This window comes from Galendromus occidentalis, unplaced genomic scaffold (assembly GCF_000255335.2).
Source record: "Galendromus occidentalis unplaced genomic scaffold, Mocc_1.1 scf7180000077436, whole genome shotgun sequence".
NCBI lineage: Eukaryota > Metazoa > Arthropoda > Arachnida > Mesostigmata > Phytoseiidae > Galendromus > Galendromus occidentalis.
In genome coordinates, this window is record NW_003805424.1 from 142,208 (window position 1) to 158,352 (window position 16,145).

General features: G+C 51.3%; 1 protein-coding gene across 1 annotated transcript; it reads right to left on the bottom strand.

Moving 5' to 3' along the window:
- Window positions 1-782: 782 nt before the first annotated feature.
- Window positions 783-15,519, bottom strand: dally (division abnormally delayed protein). Its single transcript, XM_029111363.1, has 11 exons — window positions 15,381-15,519; window positions 8,890-9,036; window positions 3,137-3,231; window positions 2,964-3,023; window positions 2,626-2,868; window positions 2,325-2,513; window positions 1,961-2,173; window positions 1,724-1,829; window positions 1,480-1,604; window positions 1,085-1,310; window positions 783-1,003 (listed from the first exon to the last, which is right to left on the bottom strand). The coding sequence occupies exons 1-11, from the start codon at window positions 15,517-15,519 to the stop codon at window positions 783-785; spliced, it is 1,764 nt and encodes a 587-aa protein (XP_028967196.1).
- Window positions 15,520-16,145: the final 626 nt, after the last annotated feature.

Consider the following 16,145-nt stretch of genomic DNA (forward strand, 5'->3'; position numbering starts at 1 on the left):
ACTTCCGGGCGGCTCAAGAGAAGCAATCCCGAGAATCTAATATCGTGACGATTCCCACGATGGAACTGTCTATCGACTCCGGGCCTCGCTAGGACACCGACGCATCCCAAGTGCCCCGCGGAGCTGGGGAGAAGAGAGCTTGGGTATGAAATCTCCGTCCAGAAGTCATATTCGAGGAATATTACAGCGTCGGCTAAGATCATTGTGCCTTCGAACTTATATCCATTTTTTGTACAGGTGAGCTTCGCTTGGCATCCCTCCAGCGTACATACTGCGAGAGAGAATTTTCACCTCGAAGCAGGAGATAAACCCTGGTAGCGGACTCAAACAAACTTGAGTTTCGGTGCCTTGTACGTTTGGTATGTGATCGAGGGGCTCGCAGAAGTGCAAAACATAGGGCTAGGCTTCTAGCTCTCTCAAATTCTATCGCTATATCACAGGCAGATGCGACCTGATGCTCTTAGGATGCCCCGAGCCGCGCATCGACGTACTTATAATAACATATGATCCTGTATCCATTAGTTTTTGGTCATTGGACGGGCTTCTCACCGACAAACATGTATTTATATGCTGGAACACATCCAGATGGTGGGTACGCTCCGTTTTCTGAGCGTTGGGCAGGCATCAACGGACAAGTGATTCGCGATTCGATTTCTAAGACCCGCAGATGGAATTCTAAATAGCCCCGAACCTTTTTCGGACGTATATTGTCATCCGGGCCACGAGTCTCCGCTAACTATAACTATAATGTACATATTCACAGTGATACACGGAACAAAAATTCAGAGCGATCTATGGATAAGCATGAGCAATGTCGGTAAGAGGAGAGCACAGATATTGCTCGCATTGACTGAGGGGGCCGACGAGTCATTCGAGGATTCGGTGGGCTGAGAAGAGCTCGTGGTCGTCGTTGTAGCCGCAGTGACGTTCTCTTGACTTGCGTCGGATCCGGGAACGACATTGTCTGGCTCGGCATCGACGTCTTGGGGGGCAGCTCCTGAACCTTCAAATGGATTTTCCGTTTAATGCTAGGTTTGCGGGTGATATCGAAATTGGAAGCTTCTGCCGGAGGATTCGAGCTGACCTGAGCCTTCGTCGTCGTCTTCGTCGTCACCGCTGCCGGGTTCCGCATCCCCGCTGCCGTCGCTCAGGAAACTCTCTTTCTGTCTAGTTTCAACCTGATAATTCTCGATTTCGGGTTTCATCTTGAAAACGGCGGCATGATTTATAGCGCCTGTAACCTGTTTCATCCTGAGAGAATGTTCAACCAGTTTGACGTAGTTCGGAATCATTCGATCATTGAAGACAACCTGGAATCGAACGCAACGGACGTCTGTAGATTTCTGCCAATGATTCGTTTTGTTTATCAACCTGATCACGGTCCGGGACAATCGGATGGAGCGTATCAATTGTGGAGATGAACGAACGATGCACTTATGGTATACTTCGGAATGCAAGGGCAAATATTCCACAACTGACCTCCGGATTGAGTTTCTGAGCTCCGACACCGCGTCCGGCGAGAGTTTTCGAGTAATCTCCTCTTGTCGATCCGTTCCAGCAGTCCGAATTCGAGATGTCCGGACAAAGTCTCTCGGAAATCGTTTCTGGGGGGAATGCATATGTGAGCTAAATATTAGCAGGCCTCCGGAGGGCTTGCCATCTGGAGGGTCATGATTCAGAATCTAATTACATAGATGTCCTTATTTTGAGCGGGAAAACTCACCAAATAAATCGAGAATAGTATGCAATTTAGCTTGTAGCGTGTCAGCAGTCTCCTGGAGTTTCTTCGCGGGTCCCGTGAGTAACTCAACGGTTTCCGTCGCGGTTCTCTTGGTGAGGGATCGTCTCAGATGCTGAAAGAGTCTCAGATGAGTCAATTCTTGTTCAATTCGGTTGTGGGGGCGAAAGTCATGGAATAAGGGTCGAGCGAAGGCGCGAGATGGCAGCGAAGTCCATGTACCTGTTGAGAGGAATCATTCGTCGCTTTTATGATCAGGTCGCCTTTCCCGTCAGGATCTCCGCAGCTCGCTTGGACCCTCTTCACGACCTCGATTCCATTATCCATAGCATACTGCACAGCTTCCACAAGCCTTTGTGAAATGAGCAACAACCCGATCTCGACATGATAGTTCGTCTCCTGAGCTCTCTTCAGCAAACGAATGGTTTTTTCCACCTGCAATAAGGATCATAAATAAGAACCATGATAGAAGAGGGAGGACTGCGAGTCTCGCGTCGAACCTCCTCAATCGATGGAGTAGCGATTCTTGCCGCCCATCGCCATCGGAGACGTTTCGGGGGCGGCCGACATGTGCGTTGGAAATCACCTGAGATGTCCACGGAGCGTTGAGATCAGAAAGGGGCGCTAAACAACCCCGCACGACATTGACGCAGAATCTGTTGCACGGAGCCAAATCGGTGTATGCGTGACAAGCAGGGCAATGGACGAGATTCGCGAAGGCCCGCGAGCATTCAGAGTAATTTGTGACATTTGCCTCGGAAGCCGTCTTCAGCACCTGAAGTTCGAGGGTTTTATTCGAAGCGCAAGAGAAAGTCTTGGGATCGCAGAATCGATGGCAGGGTCCGGAAGCGGGTCAGAGTATCGTTTTGCTAGAATTCCTATTTTACCTCAATGAGCGTTCTCACTGACTTCATGACAAGATGGTCCACGTGGAAGCTCTTCGTGAAGTATGCGGCCAGTCTTTGAGGCACTTCGCCAAAAGGTTGTAAAGCCAAGTTTTGTTGTCGGAGACAGCTTTTGAACGCATTGCTGAAGAATCTCTCCCTGGGATTGGCCGTCTGTTCATAGACCGATACGAAGATGTCCGAGAAGAGACTATTGAGAGCCGCTCCTATCACGTTCGGACTATCCTGTAAGCAAAATCCCGAGCGAGTTGAGTCGTCTCCCATGTGGTTCGTTGTCTCCTGATGTAGATATTAGCCGTAGCGCATGAATGCGAGCTTACGTCGTCCGAATGTCGGTGACCGATGCCCAGAAGATACGTCCGCAAAGTTTTGTAGAACGCCTGTGGAATGGAGGAAATTTTCATTTTAAGTAAGAAGTCATTCAGCAAAGCGATTTCAGCGAGAAAACGACAAGAAATCATAATCATTCGATTGTAGCTAGCGACTCGCTTACTTCCACTGAGCTGTTCTGCTCCATGAATCTCAAATCGATGTGGAGAGTCGAAAGGGTATGTTCTTGTGCTTTGCTGAAGAGTTCGCCATATGCATCTGGAACAGAAGTTGAGTTCTTAATTCTTCCACACAGCCGTATTGACCCTCATGATATCTGGAATCACGGCTCTGGCTTTTCGGCAACGATCTATGAGTCGGAGGGGCCGAGAGGATCAACATCCAAGAGAAACTGATTCCGGAGTCAGCGGATGCCACTACAGGCTCGCTTGGATCTCGCATGGCAGGAAGATCGGAGAAATGACCCGCCCTCTGCCCGCGATTCGGCTGCATCTGCCGGAAATACCCCGTATCGGAGGCATGTTTGGTGATAGCTGAGTCGAAAAATACGGGAAAAATACGATCTCTTCCGTTCATTCGCAAAGAACAGCGAAAATTGGAATAATCCAGGAGCATAGAGCTTGTCGAACTCTGAAGTTCTCGAAATGATTCTGCTACTTCAGGCGTTCGTATTGATTATGTCAGCCTAGCAGATAAGAGGGTTTCCCAGAAGGGGGTAAGGGGCTCCAGAGATGGGAGAAAGTTCACCGACGCCCGCGCCTGAGAAAACATGATCGTCAAAACCCTTCACGAACGATTGTGTCGATGGCTTGCGGACGTTCCGTGCGCGTCGTGGTGAGTACATGAGATGAACGACCAGGGAAGGTCCACTCTTCGCTCTCAATTGGCAGTCGTAGTCGTCGACATCAAGCAACGTTCAAGAGAAAAACTGGACCTCTTTTCAGCAAGCGCGCGGAGCAGTCAGGATCTATTAATTCTCAAGAGAAATGCGATGGTCGCAGTCGCAGATGACGCCACCGTTTGTGGAAGATGTTCCGTATTTTAGCTAATCACGCTCCCTATCATTTTCGCGGAGTGTGAGATGGCAGGTCTCGATGTGCTGGGACTTCTATCCGGTGCTCCGTGGACCGTCGGAGACAACATCATGACCGTGACCGTCCCATCTAGAACTCGGCGAATGCTAAAGATCGCTCCTAATTGGGCTGTACTAGATACGAATAGAATTGTTTCCCTTCCAGCTCCACACCCGCTGCTCTCCACGACCGTTCGCTTCCCCCCCACCTTCCCCGGATGCGAGCCCGACAGATCGGACAGCAAGCCTGGTAAGTGAAAAATATCAGAAATGTTGCTGAGCAGCAACACGAGCGGCGGCTGCTTCGGCGGCAAAAGCCAAAGCGCTGGGGTACCGAAAGACTTCAACAGCGCCCTTAGATAATCAAATAGATGGCCGATCACTCTTCTCTTTCAAGGTATTTATTTGTTCGGAGCCCGGCACGAAAGCACCAATCAAAAACTCCCGACCTGGGTGTACCTCTCCGAACGCATCGTTAGCGCGTTTCGGACTGAATGAGCAGATTGTGGTAGATTTGTTCCGATTTCGACTGAGTTCTACAATGGATTGAGCCTTCGTCGTCGATAAGCAAGAGGGATTACTCTCACTTAAAGTCGAGCGTGTACAGCGTATTCGGTTCTCATCTTTTTTTGAAGGATATCGGGCTCTCCGGAGTGAGGTCCTCCGAATTTTGAATATCAAGCAATATTCTCTGCCCTCTCTGAAGCTTCTCGTACCTATCGTATTTGCGATTTTCCGATTTCGTTGCTCCCGGTAGGGGTGTTCGTGAGGCTGATAAATTTCCACCCACGATAATGCTAAATCGGATACCAGGAGAAAGACCCAGACACAGCGGCTGAAATTTCGGTCAGAAACCACCGATTCGATTATTTACAGTGAAAGAATCTCAGTCACGCCGGAGCGAGAACAGTTCTAACGAACGGCTCCGTACAGGAAAAAGCATTACTTCAGCAGATCGCCCTCCGAGCGGGCCAATCTGGATCTATCGAATGCCTGGGCCGAGAGACGTAGTCCAACAGCTCTCTTACAACGGGACAACGCCAAAATAGGGAGCCGCTTCCATCTCTCGGAGCAACTCTAGAGATCCAGCGAGAAACGATACTGGGGAAGCATGCGATCGACTGTTCGAGAAACGAGCTACCTGCAAACCCAAAGAGCAAGCCTCGGGGCTGTCAACAAAGTGACTGACTCTGCAAGCCGAGTCTGAAAACTCTCTTCTCGGAACTCGCTCAGCCGGTCCCTCTTCTAGAGGCTGAGTGTCGATGCTAACGTTCATGTCGGCCAGTGGCGTGGCGGTACGGTGAACGAACCTGCTGGCCAGACGGCTCGCCGTCTCCAGATCCGTTTCCAGAGCGTCTCCGACGACAACGATGGACGGAACGGAAGAGGAACGACCATGACGGCAGCTGTAACGCCAGCTAGCAACAGCTACGGCGCCCCTACCAGCAATACCGTCGCTCGGCCGATAAGCGGAGAAGATGCCGCGTGAAGAGACAAGTCACAGAGCCTGCTATATGGTCCGTGCGTGTGTCCGCCCGCTGCTTGGCCAGGGTCGAAGTTTTAGCCTCTCGCTTGCAGAGAGCGTACTCAGACGAGTCAGTCTTACAGCGATGCCCACGATCGAGAGAATTGGACGAGCCATCTTCTCTCTCAATTCCCCGAACGTCTCGATTCTGGCAGAGACTCGATCAATCGCTCCTTCACTCCCTGAGCGCCTGAACGCCTGAGAAGCAACTCGTATAGGAACTGGCTTAAGACAAGACATACAATACGTACTAGGGGTCGGGACGTCGATTCTGACATTGGAGTCGTGGCACTTCACGCTCAAAAAGACAGGTTATTCACGACCAAATTATCGCGTACCGATCCCATCAGCTCCGATCTCAGCTTTTTCGAGAGCTCGGATGAGTCCATATTCTGAGGGGTTGTCAGAGTGATGAGTGCCTCGAAATGCGGCTCTTAGCGCGATATTGGTGAGAGCCCGAGAGGAACGAACGTCCCAAGGAACGGCTACTTGGATACCAAACGGAACGATCGAGCATACGCTCATGGATCGTACTCCACATCACTCCCCTGAGGGAGAGGTACGGAAGAGAGACGGGGCTCCTGGATTACCTAGATCGCGGACAGATTAAACGAACGGAACAGCGATACGACATAAAAAAAAAGGAATACGACGTACGTATATAATTACAAGCTTTAGGGATCGATAAAAGCGAAGGCATAAGCTGAGTAAACGGCGAGGGCCGAGAAGACCGTTCTCCCGTTCCGAATAACCAGACACTCCTCTGGCTTGCATTCTTCTTTAGTCATTCATGTTGGAGCGAGCAAGCGGAACAAGACGACATTCGGCGCATGCCGCTGCCGTCACTTCCATCGCCTCCCTCCGTGGTACCACCGACGATGCCCTGAACGCCGGCGATCACTCAAAACCCAAGCATCGGGATCGCCGAAGCCCAGCACGGAGAGACGCGAGATTGAAGGTTGTTTCCCGATACAGTGGAAATCATGTTAGAGCATCCGAGACGCCGGAACGCACACCCAGCAACCAACGAAGCCTACCCCTTTCACACAGCGTCGTCCTCACCACGATCGATAAGGACGGAAACGGAGAGATTCGGCCGTCATCTGGATTCCACAGAGCTATGCGAAAAAATCAAAGCTCTCATGTCTGCTGAAGATTCAATTCCATCCGATCCAGGGTGCCGAAATTCAAGCGAATTCCTCCCTTTCTCAGAGGTAGCTAGATGCCGAACGGGAGAGAGCGACACGGAGGAAGACCGGGATGCCTACGAACAGATCTTCGACGAAAATCATCACCTCCTGCAGTGAGGTACATTGTTCAGCCGACCTCCTCCATTCATCAAAGCAAACCCGGCTCTAGACCCTGCTCACCGGAATCAGCGAACGAACGAGCCAGCCAGCCAGCCAGCCAGGTAGGCAACGATGGGATGAACGAGCGAGCGAACGAACGAACGAACAAACGAACCGAGCGGCTCAGGCGTAGAAAGGCCGTCATACCGGCCCACCGATTCGAGCAGCTAGCCTGCTATCAATCGATCGACCCCACCGCAAAAGCCTCCAGTCTCCAGTCTCTTGAAGACTTACCCAGTTGAAGTCACCTTCTAATTCGAACGAGCCCGACTAATGGAGGGCACCAACGGAGACAAGTAACAAACGAAGTGGGCGTTTATACGCGAGCTGAATAAAAAGAGAAACGAAAACATGGAGAATGTTCCCCTGCTTATATCAGTTCGCTGACTCTTCCGAGTCGGGCCGTGGTGGATAAGGCTTCGAGGAATCTTAATCAAGCGATTGTCATCCAACAGGTGGTGACAGACGCGTGACAGACTCAGAACGAATCTGAGCATACCAATCTGAACAGGTTTTTCTTGCGATCATTCTCAACTCGCCCTCGAGTGAGTTTGCCGGAGAGTGCACGAGCGAAAAATGTCATTGTACTTTTGTTACCGGCCACAATGAGCGAAAAAGATCGAGCTTTCCGCTATGAATTCCGCGGAGGTCTGAGCAAGCAAGTATTCACACATTGGATCCGTTCATCCTCCGGATTTCATCACCGAGCGCTAGCCTGCCGCCCTGCTTTTTTGTAACTCAATATAGCCGAACGTAGGTCGCGGGCTAGACGATTGTCTGACCTGATGGACGAAGCAAAGTCCATCTGACTAGCCACGCTGTCCTTCATGAAGCGGTGCAGGCCGGCGCGAGGATACCAGAACTCCTCGTATTCAAGATTTTCCGTCTAGCACCTGTATTATTCTGAGATATATGTTTAGCCACTCGCACATTCAGCTGGAGAGCAGCGGATGAGTCTGTCTCCCCGAGTCGCCGGCCTGGGTCATGCCGTTCCACCGGAAATTGATATCAGAGGTAGATTGGCCATGCTGGTCAGCCAAATGAGATACTCGGCCGCATGAGCATCTTCAGCCGGTTCAGTGTGCTCGCGACAGGGCTTTCTATCGAGCTGAGGACAAGAAACAATCCACCTAGCCGCAGGGAGAAGCTCAATCGGTGCAGTACGCAGAGTTCCACAATCTGAACTGTGTCCCGTCGGCCGGCGCCACTATCGGAAAAAGTTCATGAGGACAGGGAGCTTCACCAGCTTCCGGGAACATGGGTCATCCCCGTTTAAGGGTTGGCAACGGGACGAATGCTCGTCGAATCGAATCCATTCGCAGTCGGAGAATACATAGGAATCCTCGCGAGGCTGATTTTGGACAACGAAGGAAGCGGAATGTGATCAGCCTGATGACGACTAATATGACTGCCACAACGGATGCCTTAGAGACAGTTTCAGCGGTCACACGCGTTCCTTGTTTCGTGATGCTCGAGCTAACCATAATGAGCTCGCCGATGTATCAGTTTGAAAATGATGTTCCTGAGATGTTCCAACGGGACAGCACGCTATCTTTGCTTCCCGAGGTGCGGATCGTTTCTTCCGTGGAGGTGCGGCTCGCATATTTTCCTCGGCACGAGTGCTCTGATATTATTACAACTCGCTCCTGAGTCTCGCTGAAAATCGCCAACGTTCGTCTTTGAACGAATGATCACGGAGTGACGAAGAATCTAACCTGCCTACCGGAGCCAATCCGCTGCCTCTCTTCACTTGTGGTATACGTGTAAACAGAGATCGGAGGCCTGAATATATGTTATTCAGGCTCGAGCGACTGGACCCATTGACCCTCTTCCGCATCACGGATACTTCTTGGAGTCTTGATTGATTCTCTGGCCCTCTCGGTTACCCTTGGGCCGTGGCGTAGTCCGCTGCGAGCTCCGAAATAAAGTCTCCGTGAGACCAACGATCCCGTCGGTGTCAGATCACTCACCGAAGAGTTGCATTTCGATGAGCGACATTTCCCGGTGATAATCCTCGATGAAAGAAAGTCTCTGTCTCAGTTCAATGGATGCTTTGTGTTTCATCTCTTCCTGCAGCCCTAACGGACAGCAGTTCGAGGCCGTACCGCAGACGATGCCTGGAAGGAAAGCATTTGATTTAGGCAACCACGTCGAAAATAACCAGCCGACCTTACGGAAAACATAAAAGTACTCTCAATACTCGAGACGAAAAAGATGAACCATATCCGTCATCAACAATTCCCTCGGCCGTCAAGGGAGTTTCACCGGCTCCCAAAAAAAGCGGATAGACGGAGGGAAGAAGACGTCTCCCCCATGTCGGAACTCGACTTTTTAGAGGGACTGGAGATATATTGAAGCAGCTCCACGCGACCTCCGAGCCTGTCGATGCTCTTCGCTTCCGCAGCGGGGAAATTCAATCCCCGTGATTGAAAACGAGGAAAATACGGCATGAGGATGAAACCAACCAGAATGTCGGCTCCCGGATTCTACACCGAAATCGAGCCGACGAGCGCGCGGAAATTTCGAGAAGAGCGTACCGAAAGATGCCTTCCCATCGTCCGGATTCACCTACCTAAAGCGCCCCGTAAGGAATTCCTTTGACGGGTAATCGGTGCCGCTATAACCGCCGGCAGAGACGGTGGCACAGAAAATCGAAAAAAAAAGTCGTTCCCCCGACAAAACGCGGATCTCCGAGCGAGCAAGAGATCCTAGGCTGAGACGAATTATACAGCTTTTCTCAGATCCCCGAGGAGCTCCAGCTGGAGCACAAAGAGTACGCTGGATAGAGAGGTTGCACGGTTCAAGCATGAACCGGCTTTCCGGGGAGCCTATTTTAGATCCCGATAAAGCTCCTCATTCGACAGACGCCACCGCTTATTAAGCATGAGCTACGATAGTTGTATTTACGTACAATAGGAGAGAGCGTCTTTGACTCATCGGCTCTATCCGAGTCCAGGGGCAACGAAAACAATCGGAGTATTTGTATTCCGCTCGGGGTCATGGGATCCCGGCGTAAGCTGCAAAGATTTCGGGAAAGAGCGGAGCACATCAAGCAACATATTTTGACAGCGTCATAACTTCTCATTGGTGCTCTCTCTCTCTCTATTCTATCACTGCGGGAACCAAAGTCCTTTCTAAGGACGGAGAGCTGGGCTCGCGGAGCTTCGTGAGTCGCTCCGTTCGCGATTCCCTCGATGCTTCCGTTGGAAATAGGCAGATGTCACAGAGTGTTTTGCCTCCACTATTTGACGAGCTTCTTATTTCGACTTGCTTCGACGACGCGCCTGATTTGTGCTCCGACGACGGACTCCCATTCTTCGGAAAGATGCAAAAATGCTACGGTCTAGTAGGTGATTAAACGGTCGATCACGCGGAATCGGATTTCCTGAAAAATGTGAGCGTCCGGAGCAAAAAGCGAGAAAACAGACGGTGTCTTCGCAGTGCTGTCCTCTATTACGGAGTGAGTCCAACAAGACAATTGCCGCAATAAGATTGTCGTCACCCGTGTAGTTGGTGTTGCTGCCGCTGCCGTCCCTCGAGAGACTACTATCTCAACAAGCTGATAGATACGTCTTCCCGTTGCCTTCCTGTCCCAGAGTCCAATTGGTTCACCGTGGCGCCGACGATTTCTTTCACGTGCCGGAACGTATGGGACTTCAGAATTCGACGGCGGCAGATCGCTTCTAATGACAGTCTCATTTCCCGGTGCCGCGTCAGTGGAGAGGTCACTCTTTATCCGCCGGAGAAGAACGCAGACTAATTCAATAGGGTCGTCTGCCAATTTGAATCAGTGATTCCTGACAATGAAGGCTAGCAGCTCATCTCTTCGACGCGGCGGAGCCCGTATTTCTTTCGCGGGTAGAAATTGTGATCTGGATTGAATCGAGCACTCATGGGGAGCTTGTTTCCTGACTCCCAGATTTCACACCGCTCCCACTCGAGCGACCTCTGCCTCTCAGTAAAGACGGAATAGTCAGCGTGCATGAGTTCAGGTAGGTAGATTTTCGAAGAATTATTCGACGCAAAGAGCTCATCGAGCGATCAAAACCGGAAGTGTCAGCGGACTCATTGAACTTCTCCCGCTTTTCCGAAATTCACGATGTCTGCCTGAACGAGTCATTTCGTCAACACATGTGCTTGTACGTCTGATCTACATATGGCGGACCGGACTCTGAACGGAGAAGCCGCGGAACTGCGACCGGTGGATCCGAGACAAGGAGGGCTTTGTCTTTTTTTGTCTTCAAATTTGTTGTTGTTTGTTATCCATGGATTAGTTTGCTCTAAGAGACAAGGAAACTTTTCCGTCGTCACAGGACACATGTTCCGTATGGGCCGCTCGGCATCCAGAGCAATACTGTCGGACGTTGATTGTATGTGAACGCTAAACTCTAGAAGTTAGACAGGTATAAAGCGCATTCCGAGTGACAGCCTGCAGCACGCGGGGAGCTCTGTCGCCCTGAATAGTTCGAATGACGCTTAACGGAGCTCGGAGGGAAGCATCGTCGAGCTTTTTTCAGAGTCGAGGCAATAAATCGAAGAGCTGGAAGCGATATTTTCGACGAACGGGTCGACATTTGCGCACAATTTCCGATCTCTACCTCTCGTAAAATCCATTGATTATGCTCAGTTTTTCTCGAGAAGCAATCGTCGCTGTCACTGGCGCTTCGTTCATGATCGCCGAGTTCATCATATGATATTCTCATCGATACCTGCTCGCTCCCTCCGGAGACTGCCTCAGCGTCGAAGTCCCTTTCGGGAGGGCAATTGGTCGCATGAGACTGAGTCGACTTGAGTGCCTACTTAAACACTTCTGCGATCCTACCGTACCTAGATGACGGCAACATGGTAGGCTGGTGTATTGAGCAGGAGCACCGTTTTTATGACGCGGCCCGAGTCCCTCATTCGGCCATGGAACTGAGAGAAACGAATCCTTCACATACACGGCAACGACCTTAGCCCTGAATCCAATTCAAGACCTCGCAACCTGTTCTGGATGGAGAAGCGAAAGGCGAAGTGTGACAGATCATACTCATCGACCAGTCGCTCCCAAAACTCCTCCTCCGGCATTGGAGAGCCGGAACAAGGGAGCCGTAGACTGATAAGCCAAAGGAGTCGAATCGAATTCTATGACCGCTCGTCTCATTGTAGTCTGAACGATTCCTCTCAACTCAGAGGCACTCATGGTTGTGGTCAGGACTTCCCTCGATCGTGGCCCGCCGGGGGACGGCAGCTCCGACGTTGTCATCCTATTTCGAAATCGCACTGTGGCATGACCGGGAGGAAGAATGCTTGCTGCACCGGAGCGGCGCCTGTACGATCCCGAACTTGATCCGGAGTTTCACGGAATTTTGCCATCTTCGACGGTAAACGCAGTTCGTCGGCTCAGAGGTAGAAGGCTTCGAGATAATGCTGACACAGCTATGTAGTATTCTCGATTTGAATGTCTCGAATCGCTTCCTCCAGCACGGCCAAATACAACATTTTCGATCTGAAAATATTTCGCCTCCGGCCGAGATGAACAGTTTCGTAATCGGGACCATTCGCTCCTACGGGGCTATCGGTTCTCGCTGCTCTCCGAAGTTCCTCACCCGGTAATCCCCCGAAGAAAACATCCGGACTCAGAGCACAAAGAGATTCAAACCTCCTCGCTGACCGGCGAGCTCAATTCAAAGCACCAGGACGACGAGCATGCAGCGGCCAGATAAACCCCGCAGCCACAATGCAATGAGACGTCCGGCCGGCCGACGGACCGGCAAGGTTCGAGCAAACGAGCGACCGACACACCACACGTGGCTCTGCCGCCGTCGAGCTCGCCCGCTCGTTCGGTCGCTTGGTCCCTTGCTCGTCGGGCGTCATTTCACTGAACCAAACCACTGGTTCGAGCAAACATCAGCAACAACGCGCTCTTCGTTGAAGCCTCCACATCTGAAAACTGCTGCCAGAAAACCGTTCAGAGAACTCAGAGTGAAGCTCGACTCGTGAACACTTCCTTCCTCAGAGTCAACTCTGCATTTCTCGAATTTTATCGTCACAACGGAAAAATTCTAATCTCAAGCTATGCGCTCGGTTGTACAAGCCAGTTATCTAATTTCCGCGCCTGGAGCGGCGGAAAACCTTCGGACAGAGATCAGCTGATCCCCTTTTTCCCGACAATTGTCGTTCAGTCCGCCGGGTTAGGTCGAGATGAAGCCTCAACTCCAGACAATCAGACGAGTTTCTCTCTATCTTCTGCAAATCGGCCATCCTCAACTCGAGGGTCTCGGTCGCCCGATCGATGTGTAATTTCGGGCTTCGAGGATACGTCTTCTGCTTGATGCAAGGGTAGGTCCGCTTTTCACCAAATAACACGTCGGTCATGAGAAACATCGAGTTCCGCTTCGAACAGAGCTTCGACAACACTCACGATCTCTTCTGAGGAGCTTGACTGATTGCTCATTCATTCGTCGCTCACTCATCAGACGACTGGCCCGCTCGCTGGCGGTTAGGGCGGCCGCTTCTGGCTCGGACGGCAGGCTCATCGAGACGGGGCTAAAGCTCGCTATGTCTCCCGGTCACTGAGAAAAACTTGCTTCTCATCCACCTACGGCCCTCGAAAAGTTCGTTCTTGTCCTATCTATCCCTTCATCTTGCAGGTCGCCCATCCGCAGCGGAGCATCGAGGCATTTGAAGTACTTCTTCACTCGCATTCCCTTGTGCCGGAGTGTCGGAGTCCTCAAACGAAGCGCAATAAACCCCGCCGAACTTAAAAGGGGTTTACGACAGTCGAGTCGTATGATTCTTGACATCCACGCCGATCTCGACTCGGGTTTGTATCTGAAGCTTGCGTTCAGGCTGAAGAACGTTTTCCTCCATGAAATTGAATTCATCACCCTGATCGACGGAGCTCTATCGAATAATCGCTCATGTCAGCTCTGACGAAGCTTGCGATTTCGAGACTAGGTAAATCAGTCGGAGAGAGGGTCCGCCGTAGATTCGACGCGATAATATTCTCATGCTAGCATGGTGAAATCTTTCAGAGCTTCGGATCGAGAAGAGATTCGTCAGATGATACTCACTTCGATGCTCATTGCGAATACTCGAGTTTCATATTCCACTCCATCGACCATCCGATGAGCTTCTCGCATCGGACTTCCGGATGCGCTTTTGAGTGAGGAAGTTCGTTCAACGCTCGTTCGGATTCTGTTTCAGGGAGTACGGAGAAGCCGAGCCGTTATCAACCAGCTGTCTTGCCTCGACCCGAAATACCGGCGATCGACGTTTATTTCTTGTGACTATGAATAGATTCATATCCTTAAGACCATTCGCGTCTCGTTGCCGCGAGTTTAGATCATTCATAGCTCACCGGCGAGCCTCCCGAACTATTCACTACGCATGAGAAGACCCAATCCAGAGTATGAATCGATGCATTTTCGAAATATGTCATGAAGGCTCTGTCCGGCGCGCGCAATGTGCATCGTAAAGAGGTCCTCGGTCCCCTCGCGCAGGGAACGCTCAAAGATACTGCCGAACATTTCCATTCTCAACTCGGAACGCCCGAGGTCTGAATATCTACAACTCAGAAATATAGCCTCGTCAGAGACGTGTTTACGACTTCATTTGGCTACTTAGGGCAACAGCCCCCGTGTGGTCTCCCGCTCTCCCGAATCGCTTACTTACTTCGAGTATCGTGACCGCGGCGGAGGATTCCACCGGACTGCCTTATCTTTACCTAGAATTATCGCGAATGGACATGACGGAGTATCGCATGTTGAGCATCCGATTGCCGAGAGCACAAGCGCAACGTACATACCATACATATATCTCTGAGGCCTGACTGAATATCGCTGACCTCTGAGGTACAAATGAGCGTACCTCTTGCGGCAGAGACATCTTCAGCACGATATTCCCCGCCAACGTAAGCATGAATGCGCTCGATGGTCCACTTGGGAAGGCGAGTGAAGGTCATAAGGTGCTCGCCATTCGTCATCCACGAACGAATGGCGATCTGCCGGAAACTTCCGAATAAGTGAACCTCTTCCTGGCGTAGGCCGAGGTTTGCTTCAAACGGAATAATCATATCGACCACGGAACGTCCTCTTCTGACTGTTTCCATGGCAAGATCATTGAACTCGTGGTTTTTAAGATAAACAAGAGAGTGCTCAAGGAGTCAGGCCAGTCTAGCGATGTAGTCTCCCTAAATCAACCAGTTCTGAGCGCCTCCGAAAGCTGCATATCGGACCTCGGGCCCTAACGAAAGGCCTCCTTGAATCGGCATCCATGGCCGTCATCGCGAACCCATTGCGTGAGTTCCGCTGCGATCTGTCCCGCACATGAGATCCACCTAGTATCAAACTTGTGAACAGCAACAAGTGGCAATGGATTCATCAATCGACGTCGGGACCCCCGGCTCCGTGGCCCAGTCCAACATGTCCATCCCGGAGAATCCTTGAATACCCGTGGTGGAAAACCTCTCAACACTCACCCGTCGCTTGCTCCTCGCAGGTCTCCGATAGAGTAAAATTTCTCGAGCGGAAATGTTGTCGCGCGACATCGCACTCAAGAGCCGCCGCACTCTCGAAGCTTATGGCCGTGAAGAACACTGTGAGAAGCACCTTGCGCATCCTGCTCGCTGGAGCTCTCCTAAATCCGAAAAACAACGAGAGACTAGGTTCTCGAGTCATGCACCAACAACTTTGCTCTCGAAAAACTTCTTCTGACGGAATACTATTAGAGGAGGTTTGAATCACGCAGCAGGCAAAGTGCTGCGAGGAACATGCTGTCTTCCCTCGCTCACGGAGAGAGGGCACGAGCGCCGCTTCAACGGCGGCCGGCCATACACTACCACTACATGATTGAGTGAGACTACCGTACGCCGCGGCGCCGTCGTGCGCCTTGTTCGTCTATTGGAGCCAGGCGGCATGCATTCCGCAGAGGAGAGGATCTGGCCTTTCACAGCGAAAAAATTCGCACATCTCGGGAAGTCAAATGACCTCAGACATTGACCAAATGATATGAAACCGCTAGGGTCCAACTCCCACTGTATTTCCTCTCATACTCCTCGGCATATTCCGCGCCTGTCACCGCTCAGATCCGGAATATGTTGCTGCGCGATCAACCGAAAAGATTGTGGAGCCCCAGGGCATGGAGAAAGAACAAATCACCATGCTCATGGCTTCAGACGACTTCTCGGGGGCTGAAATTAGAGGAGCGGACAGAAGAGACGTTCGACCACGTGACTGGAGAAGTC